The sequence below is a fragment of the Octodon degus genome, unplaced genomic scaffold (assembly GCF_000260255.1).
Source record: "Octodon degus isolate 3935 unplaced genomic scaffold, OctDeg1.0 scaffold00032, whole genome shotgun sequence".
NCBI classification, from domain to species: domain Eukaryota; kingdom Metazoa; phylum Chordata; class Mammalia; order Rodentia; family Octodontidae; genus Octodon; species Octodon degus.
Genome location: NW_004524608.1, coordinates 11616727 through 11632187, shown reverse-complemented (window position 1 = coordinate 11632187; position 15461 = coordinate 11616727). Strand labels below are relative to the sequence as shown.

The 15461-nt window shown below is 36.0% G+C and overlaps 1 protein-coding gene and 2 pseudogenes across 1 annotated transcript in view; all 3 read left to right on the top strand.

The window, feature by feature from the left end:
- Positions 1–15461, top strand: part of Psmd14 (proteasome 26S subunit, non-ATPase 14) — a 99303-nt gene that overhangs the window by 74191 nt on the left and 9651 nt on the right. The window contains exons 8-9 of the mRNA XM_004629884.2: positions 2783–2857; positions 5671–5796. Coding sequence (XP_004629941.1) covers positions 2783–2857; positions 5671–5796 — 201 coding nt within the window. The remainder of the gene's footprint in view (positions 1–2782; positions 2858–5670; positions 5797–15461) is intronic.
- LOC105742029 lies at positions 9102–9782 on the top strand (annotated as a pseudogene).
- LOC111816439 lies at positions 14415–14556 on the top strand (annotated as a pseudogene).

Below are 15461 nucleotides of genomic sequence, written 5' to 3'. Positions count from 1 at the left end.
ATACCATTCAGCACTATATTTTAAGTTAATGTAAAACAATTTAAGGGAAACAAATTTATCTTTTTGCTCTAAACACACCATTTTAAGAGCATGAAATATTTTAAACCTAACATTTATGAATAGCTTATATATAATTCATAAATTGTGGTTTTTTTTTTTAATTACATGCTTGCCTTTTCTTAGCGATATACAGAGGTCTAATCAGAAGTAAACTGGCCATGTGCACTTCTCTGTCCACATGAGCCCAGAAAGCTCATGGCCAGTTTATTTGGGATTTGGGATGAATGTACTGTGGGCACACACAAGTAAAATCAAAGATTACTTAAATACAGCATTTGATTTAATCTCAAATTTGTTTCATTGTTACGCTTGCCATTTATTCATGCTGTTTGTGTTACTGTTATTTTATCTAAATTTTATCTTAATAGTATTATTGAATTCTAGATAGATGGTGCCTTCAAATACCAAATTATATCGTGGTATTTTAGCAGTACTGTTAGTTTCAAAATGTAAGGCTGACTGTGGGCCCACTGGCTTACTTATGTTTGTATTTGCCTCCATTGTCACTAGCCTTACTGCTGTGTACAATTCTGGATTAGGGCATTGTGTAGAGGTCCTTAGATGAGGGAGCATTGAGCCCAGGCTTCTCTTCCCAGCCAGGTTATGACAGTTTAGAGAACTAGATACATTTTTCAGATTTTCTACCCACAGGATTTATCTCCTAATCTGTAGAAGTATGAATACAGATTAAATGAGACTCTGTTTACTCCCATTTTTTTATTTGTACAATGCATCTTTTTTATACACTAAAATTTAATTCACTACTCCTGTGAGTATTGAAGTAGATGGGCTATCTTACTATCTTAATTTCATATGTCAACCATGTCAAATCAGCCACTCTAATCCATTTTGGCGGTGCTGGGGATCAAACTCAAGATCTTGCGCTTGCCAGGCAGGCACTTATGTCGCTGAGCTCTCTCCCTGGCCCTAGCCTTTCTGTAGGGTTTCATAGCTCACTTTCATGACAGATACTTTACTTGTTGGTTAAGTAACTTTTGCTAGAAAAGCTTTAAAAATAATGCTTATCATACAGATCCATAGTAGATAGACTTAATCAAGAATTTGCTAACATGTATTATAGCATCATATATTAGAAAGAACATGAGCTGTGGAATCAGAACAACTGGGGTTCAAATGCCAAACCCAGCCTTTTACTAGCTATAAACTAGGACAACATAAGATTTGTGTCTTATTTTCCTTATCTGTCAGTGTTCACATGGAATCAGGCTGCTTTGCTGATTGATATAAGATTGAGAAGATGTGCTATGTAAAGCAGAAGCTAGGGCTGGCAAGGTAGCTCAGTGGACTAAAGCACCTGCTTAGACAGTCTTGGGCAAGCACAGAGATGGAGGTTCAATCCCCAGCACCACATGCTGTGCCAGCCCCAACCCCCAGAGCTGACTGAGCCAGAGTACAGACCAGAGTCCCAACACCTATAATCCCAGTGCTGGGGAGGCTGAAAGCAGGAGAATCATCACTAGTCAAAGTTGTGTAGTGAGACTCTGTAACATTAAAATAAAAAATAAAAAAAGCAAAGGCTAGGTGCTCATTAAATGTTCATTTCCCTATTACACTGTCTGTCTGAGTACCTTAAAACCTACACCGTAAAGATCCAGTTAGAAAGTAGTGGTTATCTTGGTTAGCATTGTCTTCAGTTTCCTCACAGTTAATACCAAAGCCCTTTTTATTTTTTGTACTTATTAAAAATATTCCTAAGTATCTGTATTTTCTTGTCTTCTGAGGCCAATAGAAAGTTTTTTTGGTCTCCCAGAACACTGTTCTTAAACACCACTGAACTTTTGCTGCTAGAGTTACATGGATGAACAGTTATGAATGAGTGTAGCAGATCCAGGGTCATTTTTAAGGAAACCATGCCTTTAGCTTATGGTTTTGTTTTTGTTTTTTCTTTCTTTCTTTTTTAAAGATTGGCCTGATTGCCTTGGTGATTGAGTGGATAGTAAGAATCTAGCATAGTAAGATTGTGTATCACTGGATAAAAAATATAAGCAAGATAGACACAGTAAAGAATAAACTCTGATTGTTAATTTGGAGATGTGCCTGGGCACTGTTATTTGAATTTAATAGAACTAAATTAAGCAAAAGGGAAACCCCAGATTAACACACTCCTGCCAGCATGACCCACTGTTGATACATGTGTGACTGTTCCATTTGTTAGCTTGTACCACTGATGGTACAAATGGATCTTGTTACTTTTATTGGTCTTTTGACTAATAAAATTAATAAAAAGCTGCTTGATGGAACAGTCATGCATGTACCACCAGTGGTTTAAGCCATGTGACAGTGAGATAGATGAATTGCAGTACTGTCACGAACATGTTAATGTGAATGAAGAAATAAGTGCATTATTATGCTTTTTAAGACTTTTTTGAAATAGTAGAGCCCTATACATATCAAGGAATCACATTTAATAAACTGAATGATTAATTTACAATTTAAGTCGTGATGTGATCAAGCCTTAAATCTGACTTGGACCAACTGCCTCTTGAATTTTTGAGTCTGTATCATACTTTGAAGTGTGTTTTACTCATTCTTTTAAACTTCATTTCTAAACATGTAACAGAGAAAATGTTTTAATCTTCATTTAGGGTAAAATGTCCATTTTAGGAGATGATAAGAGTATTGTGTACAGACATGTCAACTGTTTCAAGCATTTCTATTTTATTTCTATCTTTATCCCTTTTAAATCATTTTATCTTTGCAGGCATTAATTCATGGACTAAACAGACATTATTATTCCATCACCATTAATTATCGGAAAAATGAACTGGAACAGAAGGTAATATTAAATTTTTATCTTAGAAAAGCAAAACAATTTTCAAACCATTTAAACTGTCAACCTGCTATATGATTTAAACTTGAATTGTTGACCTCTTTTGCTTTCAAATTTTCTGCTCCTGATGAATTGCAGCATAAAATTTTAAAAAATAGTTTATTGAAAAACAACTTTTTTCTTAATTAATAGGTACTAAATTGGGAGACAAAGTAGGAAATGAAGCAAGTATTCTTGTTGTATTTCCCTAGTTTTGTGGTTTTTCTAACATTATTGCCAATAAAATAACCTTTTGGTGTAATTCATTTCCTAAACATATGGCTCCTGGCCGGGGAGATGGCTCAGTGGAATAAGCACTTCCCTGGCAAGCGCAAGGGCCTGAGTTCAATCCCAAGTTCCGCAAAAAAAAAAAAAAAAAAGAAGAAGCTCTTCAAATATAATAATAAATTGTGATTCTGTAGTACTTTTTTTAAAATATGCTATTTATTTATATTAAGTTAAGGACAGTTAAAGGTAAAAATTTAGGATTTTCAAACCTTAGGCTAAATTTCACTTGTTTGTATACAAGACTATTTTCATATTCAATTAGTCTTTAATGATGTCTAGAATTGGGTGGGTTTTGTATACTGTTTATTTCTGGAATGATTTATTGTTTTTTCTCTCACCTATTTATCAAATATTTAACTCTGCCTATGACTTTTTGAAATTATAATCTGAACAACTTTTTGCCCCTTTATTAGTACAATTGTCATCCACTGAATTTTATATTTCTTTCTTTTTTTTTTTTTTTGAGTTTAAGGTTTTTATTGGCTTTATTTACAGTTCTAGAATTAGCAAGACTTCATTCCATAAAGTAGAATGAATGCTGTGAAGGGGCAGTAGCGAAGTTTATTTATTTGTTTACTTTTATAAAAAAGTATCAAATTTATTTCATAGTTTTGTTTTTAAATTAGAGCTGTTGGATAATGACTAACTTACAATGTATCATAATATTGCAGGCAGCCGAATTAGATAGAAATATTACAGGCAGTCAGACAGGGCCAGGCCCTCAAAGGAGACAGCACAGAAGAGGAGATGCCTTACAACTATGGGAGGGGCAGATGCTCCTGCTATGAACCAGACTATATTTCTTTCTGAGGAAGAGTTTTTAAAAATTCTTAAGGATACTGAAGTTACTATTAATAACCAGTAAGTTCTGGCTACCGTACACAAACAGGCCTGTTCCTACTAGTTGAAGCTATTTTTCTTAAAGATTCTTCCTGTTTATATGGTGAGTGAAAGACAGATTAACTCAGACTCTTTATATCTATCTTGCTTTCAGTTAAATCATTTTCATCTTTAATTTCATTTATATATTGAGGGTTCTATACTAGATTTTCATTGGAAGAAGAATATATATATAATAAAACCTGCTTTTTAAAAGTCAAAGCCACCCATATACTCACCCAAAGGGTGCAGCTGTGTGAGTACAGTGATGAACAAGGGGAGTAAGAGACCAGTGTCCTTGGTGGGAGGGGCCTCTATGAAGCTACATGGCCAGCCCGTAAGTACACTGGTTCTCATTACAAAACAACAGTAGTCGTTGTGTTCCCCCTCATTATTTTCATTAGTTATAGAAAAAAAATAAAGCTTCTCATTCAGTGATAGTTTTCAGTTTAAGAAAATTTGTGGGGCCTGGCAGTTGGCTCTGGAATAAGCGCTTCCCTGGCAAGTGCAAGGGCCTGAGTTCAATCCCTGGTTCCGAAAAAAAAAAAAAAAAAAAAAAGAAAGAAAGAAAGAAAGAAAGAAAGGCAGGCCTATGAATGTCTAAGAATATGTCTTTGGAATTTGAGTCCAATTTGAAATGAGGTTTTTAGTTTCATGATCCCTAATCTAGTATCCAGCCCCAGTTTGCTAATGTGATTACACATTGGGCAAATCTGTGATTTACTTCCTAGTTTCATGGTTTTTCATTATAACACTAAAAAGTCTTTTACGTTTTTAAATTATTGACAGAATATTAGAATTTAAGGATTGTTTCAGATTGATAGCCACTTAGTAGATGAAGTATCTTACTTCCTTTTTGTGGCATGTGAAAACTTGATTATATGAAAAACTAGTGATTCTGTGTATAAAAGATGTTTTAATTCAACAGTTCATTCATATATATTGAATACTCTTAGCTGTTGCTGTAGAGCAGTGATGATGAAACTTTTAGAGCTTTCATTAATAACACCTAACCCTGTGTGCCACATATGCTGTAGATTCATCACTACTGCTATGGCGTATAGGCCCTGGAGAACTTTAACATAACAGAGCAAAGTCCCTATCTTAATTTTTCTTTAGCAGGACATGAATGCAGTAAGCAAGAAAACCAGATGTTCATAAGCATTGTACGCATAAAGAAGGATAAAAGATGAGAGGATTTTAAGACAGTGTAGGGTAGCATTTATTTATTCACTTATTTATTTATATGCAGTACCAGGGATTGAACTCAGGACTTTATGCCTGCCACTGAGCCATCTCCCTGGCCCAAAACTGGCATTTTTAGATAATGTGATTAGGGAAAACATCAGTCTCTGAAGAAAAGAGTAAGGTAAGTCATGCAAAAATAAGAATATCCTTTAAGGGAGGGCAGCGAAACAAGAGCCATGGGGTTAGAACACTGCTTAGATTATGTTAGTAGAGTTTTAGGAGAATTCTTACTAAAATAAATCTGAATTAATGAAATGAAACTTAAATTCATTAATTCCAAAATCGTTTTTTTGAATTTTCTCAAGATAAGTGAAGGGACTGTTTTTAAGGCAGGAAAGTAATGATATTTTCTTTATATTTTTTAGATGTTGCTAAATTTGCATAAGAAGAGTTGGATGGAAGGTTTGACACTTCAGGACTACAGTGAACATTGTAAACACAATGAATCGGTGGTAAAAGAGATGTTGGAATTAGCTAAGAATTATAATAAGGTGAAAGTTATTTCTAGCATTTGCTTTTTAGCAATTTTTGAAATATGTATGATTAGATGCTAAGCAATAATATAAATATAAATAAAAATAGGCTTCTTTTACAGATGAAAGTTTTTGTTTTGTAGGCTGTCTTGCCTACAAAATATTACTTATAATATTACCGCTCTTGTGGGAAAATAGCCACAGACAGTGTGTAAATAAATGAAGGTAGCTTTATTCCATTGAAATAGGCAGCTGGCCAGAATTTGCCTATGGGCTATCATTAGCTGGCCCCTTTTATAGACCATGTAATATAGACCATATAATATAGTTGCACTTTTGAAAATTCTCCATTATTCACAGAATTTTTCTTAAAAGGGGAAAAGAAAAGAATTTGACAGTAACAACATTTAATATTTGCTGTATACAGTTCATTTTATAACCATTAATTTTTAAATTTGATTTTTGAAAGTGCTTAATAGGTTTTGAAAAACTACTGTGTGCGAGACATCAGAGTTATGGTAAAAAAAAAAAAAGGGAGGACATACAAAATCTCTTCCTTATATACTATAAGGGAAACACTAAATATATAAAGTAACATAATCTGTTTCAATTAGTGCTATGAAAGAAAAAGATGATATAAGGAAGAGTAACTAGGGAGACCACTTTATGTATGTTTAAAAATGATATATTTTGCAGTCTCTAGAAAATTATTGTGTGTCCTAAAATATATGTGGCCAGGATAATATTTTTGTTCAGATTTATGTTCTCATACTTGAGAAATGATTAAAAAGTATCTTCCATGTTTGTTAGCTAACCAGGCTGCCATTTATATGTGATATTTTCTATTTTTCTCTTTTGACTCTTTTATTCTGTTCTTATTACAAACAAGAGCTGATAAAAATAGAACATGTGTAAATTTTGTCTTAATCTTTTATTTATTTGGCACAGGGTTTTTATTTAGTGGCACAAGATCACTTCGCAGGGGCTGGAGAGATGGCTCAGTGGTCTAAAGCACCTACTTGAAACAAGCTTGGCAAAGCACAGTGACCGCGGTTCGATCCCCCAGCACCACATGCCAGCCAGCCCCGCCCCCTGGTGGGCTGAGCTGGCCACACACACACACACAATAAATAAATGTAATAAATAAAAATAAATAAATAATTAAAAAAAAAAAAAAAGATCACTACGCAGCTTGGGCTTGTAGTGATCTTCCTGTTTCACTGCCCAACTCTGGGATTACAGGCGTGTACCACTACACCTGGTTTTGGTGACCGGCCTGGTACCTGATGCTGGCATGGCATGTGAAACCAGGGATTGAACCCTGGTCCTTGAGCTTGTCAGTCAGTCACTTAGACTGCTGAGCTATCTCCACAGCCCCACATGTGTAAATTTTTAAAGTTACTATAATAAAAGACCCTTTGTGGGGCCAGGAAGATGGTTCAGTGGAATAAGTGCTTCCCTGGCAAGCACAAGGACCTGAGTTCAGTCCCCTGTTCCGCAAAAAAAAAAAGACACTTTGCTGTTAATTCCTCTCAAAATATTCCCCTTCACTTCAAATATATACCCCATTGTTCTTGCCATTCACTGAAGTAGTTTTGTTGTTGTTGTTGTTGTTGTTGTTGTTGTTGTTGTTGTTGTTGTTTATTGTACCAAGGATCAAACTCAGGACTTGTGCTTGCCAGGCAGGTGCTTATACCATTGAGCTATCTCCCTGGCCCTTTCTGAAATATTTCTTAAAGTCCACTTTCCTGAGTATTTTTAAGAGTTGTGATTTTAAAAAATTATGGTGAAATTTTCTTCCAAGTGCCATCCAATGGAATGGCCAATTCTTAAGAACATTACAGTGTGTCTTCATCTCTTTATTCATCAGAACTGGAAACATATGACTTCTTACTCTTACCCAAAATCAAAATGAGTAGAAAAGTTAAATGTTTTGAGTAAACTCACATATTAAACCAGCCATAACAGTGCAACTAAGAACATTCACGAATTAGAACTTCAGAACTGCTTAGGACAGTAACAAGAACAATGAAATAAGTGTGTTTGAAGCAAGGAAGATATTTAGAGAAAGAGTAATACTAATATATACTTTAATAGTTTAGTAAATTCACTGTATTGTATGATCATATCCATATATCACGAGCATATGTCCATATGTACAAGTTGCACTTTTTTTTTTTTTTACCAGTTGTACTCTTTTAATGAGTTGGAAGTGTATACTGTAAAAAATGGGGGTTTTTTCCCCCTTGAAGGAAAAATGTGGAAATAGAGCTATTATAAATGGGGAGGGGAAGACGAGTTAGGAGAAGGGAAGTGAAAGTGATAAAAACAAAAAGAATTTATGTTGTATATGTACATACATCCCCCATGATGAATGTGATCATTGTTCTCTGCAAACATGTAAAAAAAATTTTAAAGTACAGTATACACCATGCAGTGTTTCACTTACAAATATTTATTGAACATCTATGTAAGTTGCAATAGAAAATAGAGATCCTTGTTTCCTTTAAAGGAAATGAGAACAGTAAGACAAGTTCTCAACCAGAACGTTAGGCAGAAATTGGTCCATATTGTTAACACCTTACTATTCAGATTATCCACTAGTTGTATTAACATCATCTGGGATCTTATTAGAACTACAGACTCTCAGACCTTCTGGCTATAATTTATATTTTAACAAGGATATCCAAGGGATTTATATGCTCTTGAAATTAGACATTACAAAAACACTGCCACAGAGTAACCTATGTAAAATCCTGTAGGAGTTCAGAGTCTCTGCCATACAAGCACAGTTTACTGGGTTACAGTTCCAAGTTACTAAAAACAGCATTTGAACTCAGCATTGAAGGATAAGTGAGGTGTTAAAAGAAGGTTAGAGAGATAAAATAAAGGCAAAATATATGTTATAGGCGAATACTGAGGTGCTCGGTGGTCTAAGCACCTGCCTGGCAAGTGCAGGGACCCAAGTTTTACCCCTGGTACCACGTTCTGTGCCAGCCCCTGAGCCCCAGGTGCACCATGTCGGCCTGGAGACCAGGCGTGGTGGTGCACGCCTATAATCCGAACACTGGGAAGGCTGAAGTAGGAGGATCAACATGAGTTGGAATTGCATAGTGCGACCATGTATCAAATAAATGAAAAAAAAAAAAAAAAAAGACTGAGATCAAACACATGGCATATATTCTATAGTCCCATTATTTTAATAAAGGAAATGAAATCAGTATATCCAAGTGATATCTATATTTCAATGATTTGGAGCAGTATTCACAATAGCTAAAATATAGGCCTTTTGGTTCTGCCGATCCACGGCCTAAGAGGCAGTCATGGCGCCCAGGCAGAATGGCATGATTCTGAAGCCCCACTTCCACAAGGAATGGCAGCGGCGTGTGGCTCTGTGGTTCAATCAGCCAGCTCAGAAGATACGCAGGCATAAGGCCCGGCAGGCCAAAGCGCGCAGCATCGCCCAGCGTCCGGGCCCATCCGGCCCATTGTGCACTGCACCACCATGCGCTACCACACCAAGAGCTACCACACCAAGGTCCGAGCCAGCAGGGGCTTCAGTCTGGAGGAGCTGCGGGTGGCCGGTATTCACAAGAAGGTGGCCCAGACCATTGGCATCTAGGTGGACCCAAGGCGGTGGAACAAATCCACCGAGTCCCTGCAGGCCAACGTGCAACGGCTGAAAGTACTGCTCCAAGTTCATCCTCTTCCCCAGGAAGCCGTTGGCCCCCAAAAAGGGAGACAGCTCTGCTGAACTCAAGTTGGCCGCCCAGCTGACAGAACCTGTGATGCCCATCAGGAATGTCTACAAGAAGGAGAAGGCCAGGGTCATCACAGAGGAGGAAAAGAACTTCAAGGCATTCGCCAGTCTGCGCATGGCCCGTGCCAACGACCAGCTCTTTGGCATCCGGGCGAAGAGAGCCAAGGAAGCCGCAGAGCAGGATGTTGAGAAGAAAAAAATAAAACACTGTTGGGATCTTGTAATAAATGCTCAGAAAAGCAAAAAAAAAAAAAAAAAAAAAAAAAAAAAAAAAAAAAAAATCAATGTAAGTGTCCATCAGCAAATTAATGTATAAGTATGAGGAAATCCTGATACTTGCAACACCATGGGTGAACCTGGAGGACATTATAATAGATGAAATAAGCCAGACATAGAAAACTCGGTAGCAGGGCTCAGAAGTAGAGAGTACAATTATTATTACCAAGGTTTAAGGCTGGTGATGGGAAACATGGAGGGATTGTGGGGAATAGAAACAAGGACAGAAAATGTTTAGGGATAATGTGCTTGATTAGAATACATAGTACACAATGGTAGTATGATTTTTTTTTAAGTTCTTGAAATCAAGTTAATAGTATTTAGAATATCAGGAAGAGTATTGTTTTTGTTCACAGATATGATAATGCCTGCATCCTAACTTTGAAAACATTTTACAACAGTGTAGGAATCTTCTAAAAAGAAAATTGAATGGGAGATTGTGATTCGAGGAGTTTCCTATTACCCAAACAAAAAGAAACTGTCTAGTTACTGTAGTGGCAGCAAGAATGGAGGTATTAGTGAGGAAAGGGTAGCACTGGTGGGATAGATGAAGGTGAAGAACAGAAAGAAATCAAAGATTTAATTCCAAATTTCCTATCTAGATTAGTAGAAGTTGTTGCTACCATTAACATTTCCAATTTAGAAGAAATGAGGAAAGGAATAGTTATTTTTTAAATATTTAGAAATAGGGAATTAAAAATACTCTAGTGAGCACCAGAATTGAACATTTCAGACATAGTTAAAAATATTATTTGTTACATGAAAAGTTACATTTCCTTTTTTATTTTATTATTTATTTTCTAAATGTATTTAGTACAGGGTCTCACTACACAGATCACACTCATAATCCTCCTATTTTCAGCCTCCCAAGCTCAGGGACTTCATCTCAGTGCACCCCAAGGGCGGGATTGGCACAGCACGCCAGCATCAAAGCCTGGTCCATGTGTCTGCCTAAGCAGGTGCTTTAATCCATTGAGCTATCTGGCCAGCCTCTAAATTTCCTTTTTTAAATTAAGTACATTTTACAAAAAAATTATTCAGGAGACAGTATATAAGCAAGTTTTGGCATGCCTGTGATCCCAGCACTCAGATCATTGCGTATTTGAGAACAGCCTGGACTACAAAGTGAGCTTAAGGCCAGCCCAAACTTCATAGCAAGACCCTGTCTCAAAAAGACCAAAAAATGAACAAAGAAGCAACTTTTGTGAGAAAATTGAGCTTTAATATAATGTTAATGGGCTCATACAGACTAAATTTCAGCAGAATTAGATTTGGGTTTAACATACTCTGATGGACATGTAGAGCTTTAACAGGAATTCCTATGACTGCTAAATTGTTTGTTTGGTTGCTTTTTTAAAAAGACAAGAAAATTGTTTATTCTAGTTTGGGTGTTTTGTTGTTGTTGTTTTGGTACCCGGGATCAAACTCAGGACTTTGTGCTTGCCAGGGAGGCACCTAAGCCACTCAGCTATCTTCCTGGTCCTGTGGTATTGTTTTTGTGCCCTGGGAGTTTAAAAAAAGAAGTGCTTTTCCCATTTAAAATAGTTAACTTTTAGCTGGGTGTGGTTGCACGCACCTGTAATCCCTGCATTTGGGAGGCTGAGGCAGAAGGATTGCTGCAAATTTGAGGTCAGACTGGAATATGTAGTTAGTTCAAAGCTAGCTTGAACTACATAGTGAGTCTGTCTCCAAAAAAATAGTTTTTAGAAATAAAAATTGAATTGTTTAAGCTATTATTCAGCAGACTATAGGAATGTTTTTCATTTCTGTATAACATACATTTAAGTAAATTTGTATTGGTACCACTGCCAGGGAATAACCTATTTATGGTTACTGCTGCCCATCCACAGAAGTTTTTCCTGTTTTACAGTTTTGAAAATCTGTAGTACTCCAAAATTTGTAAGATTTGGTTGAAAAATGAAAACAATGTGTAAGCTGTGATATGAAAGAGTCCAAATTTGGGAATGTAATTCCCTGTATGATTGAAAGAAATACAGTGAATTTTTTTTTTTAGTAACACTTAAAATATAAAATGAAAGGCCCTTGCTACCAATTTTTTGTAGTATTCTTTTTAATTGGTTGATGTTTTAAAGTAAGGTAATTGCTGTTAGGTGCTAGTTAGGTCCTAAAGTGAAAGAAGATTAGAAAATAATTAAATTCCAATGTTCCAAGTTTTCAGTTTCAAGTATAAATTCCACACAGAAATTCTGCTTATTACTCATTTGATTTTTCTAATTACTGAACTACAACACCCACGACTCTGTTATTCCAAACCTTCTAATTTATTCATGCCAAGATGCATCTGCTATTTTTTTAAAATTTTGATAATATTTGATTACATATTTGTAAATGAATGTGCAGGTGAAAAAATGATTTGCAAAAGTGCATGTTAAGAATAGCATAGAAACAAAAATATGCCTTGTCTCCGAGGATGTAGCTTTGTAAATTCTGAGATGTGACAGTGTACTTTTCAGATAAATTTACTTAGTAATCGAGCAGAAAGTTTGAATATTTCTTTTATATAATTAACACATAAAGTATGTAAATATTTAATTTACTGTGTAGCTCTATCAAATAGGGAAGTCTCATTTTGTGCTAGTGTAATTAGAAAAAAAGAGGCCAGATCCAATATTATTTAAACATCATAGGCTATTGCTGGCACACAAAGATATCTAAGAGAATAAACTACAAACTTTAAAGTAAAGAATTGTGTGGCCAGGGAGATAGATGGCTCAGTAGAATAAGCGCTTGCCTGGCAAGCCTAAGGACTGGAGTTCAAACCCCTGTTGCGCAAAAAAAGAAGAAGAATTCTGTAATCCCAGCTCTTGGGAGCCTGTAAACAGGCGGATCACTATGAGTCCAATCTAGTAGTGAGAACCTGAACACCCTGTAGACCCTTCCCTAAAATAAAAATAAATAAAAAATTAAGAATTGTGTATGTAGTAAAAAAAAAAAAAAAATTAATTGGGTTAAAGTTAAAAGAAAACTCACTGAAGCAAAAGACAAATAGCATTACACTTGAAAAAGTTTCGACATTATTAAGTAGTGAAAAAAAAATAAGTAGGGCTGGTGAGATGGCTCAGTGGTCTAAAGCACCTAAAGAACAAGCTAAGCTAAGCAAAGCACAGGGACCGCGGTTCTATTCCCCAGCACCACATGCCAGCCAGCCCCGCCCCCTGGTAGGCTGAGCTGGCCACACACACACAAAAAATAAATAAATAAACAAATAAAATTTTAAAAAAATAAGTAGAATTTTTTTTTAAATGGAAAAGATTTTATGAAATACACTGCTAGGACCAGAGATATAGCTTAGTGGCATAAGTCCATGCCTGGCAAGCTCAAGGTTCCAAATTTGATCCCCAATACCAACGATAATATACTAATGGAAGGTAGATGATGTAACATTTTAGGGGCCATTTTTAAATTTTCAATGCATAAAAAACTGTATTCTATCTTAAGCATTTATTAGGAGAAATAAAATTACACAAGAACTTAGAGGAAGATCTATAATCTGTTAGATTTTGAAAATTAAATTGTGTAATAATAGGGGAAAAATTTCTTACCATAATAGGTAAATTTCCTCCCCTCTCTTCAAAGTGATCTCGTAGGGCCAGGGAGATGGCTCAGTGTAATAAGCGCTTCTCTGGCAAGCGCAAGGGCCTGTTGAATCCCTAGTTCTGCAAAAAAAAAAGTGATCTCTTATCTCTGTTATATATATATATATATATATATATCAACATAGTGTGTTGTTAACTGTGATATCAGGCAAGAAATGGAGAATTCTGTGCTTAATGTAACTCTCAAATTTTTTTTAGTTTTTGTCTTTAGCAAGTGTTACTTATATATAAGGTTGTGTTTGCTCAAGATAACAGTGGCTTCAATAAGACAGAAAGCTATCTCTTGCCCTTCTAGACCAGTGCGAAACTTCATAGTTATCAGAGACTCAGATTTATTCTGTCTGCTTCTGTTTTTCCTGAGGGCTTTCATTTTTTATGTTGTCTCATAATTCAAAATGATTGATAGAGATTTAGCCATCACACCTAAGTTCAGCACAACTGGAACAGAATGAAAAGCAAAGGGGAACATAAAATCATTTCCTAAAAAAAATTCTAAAATTGTAAGTTTTAAAAAACACCATTTCCTTTCAGGATCATTTCCATAAGTGTGCAGACCAATGCTGATTATCTCTGATTGATAGAACTTGGTCAAATGGACACAATGCAATGAGAATGTCTCTGTAGTATATTTCTTGCTGAGAACACTGAAATCTTTGGTAAAATCAGGACTGTTACCATAAAAGGAAGATGGGTATTGAATAGACAAGTAGCAGACTGCCACAGAAATTTTTTTCAAAAAATTGAACCATAGTTTCTATTTCAGACACACCCTCACACACACTCACACAAACATGCACATGTTTGCACATGTCTATGTGATCTTTATATCCCGGTTTCAGGTTGTTACATTTAAAAATTGGACTCCCCATGAAGGTTTCTGTGAAGAATCAGTGTTGTTCAGGACCATCTAGTATATCCTGGATTGCTTTATCATCATCTAAGATGTAGATTTAGAATTAGTGATTTTCTTTACTTGCCACAGAATTGCTTCTTGGCCTTTTGGCTAAGATCAAGTGTAGTATCTAATTGCCACAGAACTTGCTTTAAGGTCTAGTTAGATAAGACTGTGTTTAAGTAGTAGTTTAGTGCTTATTGCCTATGTGGCTACAGGCAAACTAACCTCTGAAAACTGTTTCCTTTTCTCTAAAATGATGTTATTTTTTGTTTTAAAGATATTGAATAATGTATATAATGCATTTGGTATATAATAAATGGCTAATGAAATGATGACTAAGCCATTTCTTTTCTTTTTTTTTTTTTTTTTTTTCTTTGTGGAAATGGGGATTGAACTCAGGCCCTTGTGCTTGCCAGGCAAGTCCTTATTCTACTGAGCCATCTCCCTGGTCCCTAAACCATTTCTGTTATTAATAATCATTCTTGACTCTGTCCCTTTCCCACTTCTAGTCAATCAACAAGTCATTCTGCTGACTAAATTCATCCTTGAGGGGCAGGAAGATAGCTTAGTAGAATAAGCACTTCCCTGGCAAGCGCAAGGGCCTGAGTTCAATCCCCAGTTCTGCCAAAAATAAATAAATAAATAAATTCATCCTTGATCTACTTCTTGATGTTTCCACTCCCCCAACTTTACCTCCTAATTGGCCTCCATGCTTTTCCAGGCTTTCCTACTCAAACCTCATTTCCATGCTGTGGAATAATTGTCTTTCTGAAATGCAAATTGGTTGTGCATCTAAAAGAGAACTGAATGAGAAAATATTTGGAAATTCTACCTAGTTAGAGTCTAGTATCTAAAATATTTTTTAAAATACCTCTTGGAACCCGACAATAAAAAGGATAGCTCAATTCAAAAATGGGCAAAAGGGCTGGCCAGATAGCTCAGCAGACTAAAGCACCTGCTTAAGCTGGCACAGCAGCTGGGATTCAATCCCTGGTGTGCCATGCCAGCCCTGACTCTGGGGCACACTGAGACAGTGACTGAGACTGGGCATTGTGCCATGCACCTGTAATCCCAGTGCTTGGGAGCTGAAAATAGGATCACTATGAGTCCAATCTGTATAGTGAGATCCTGTAGC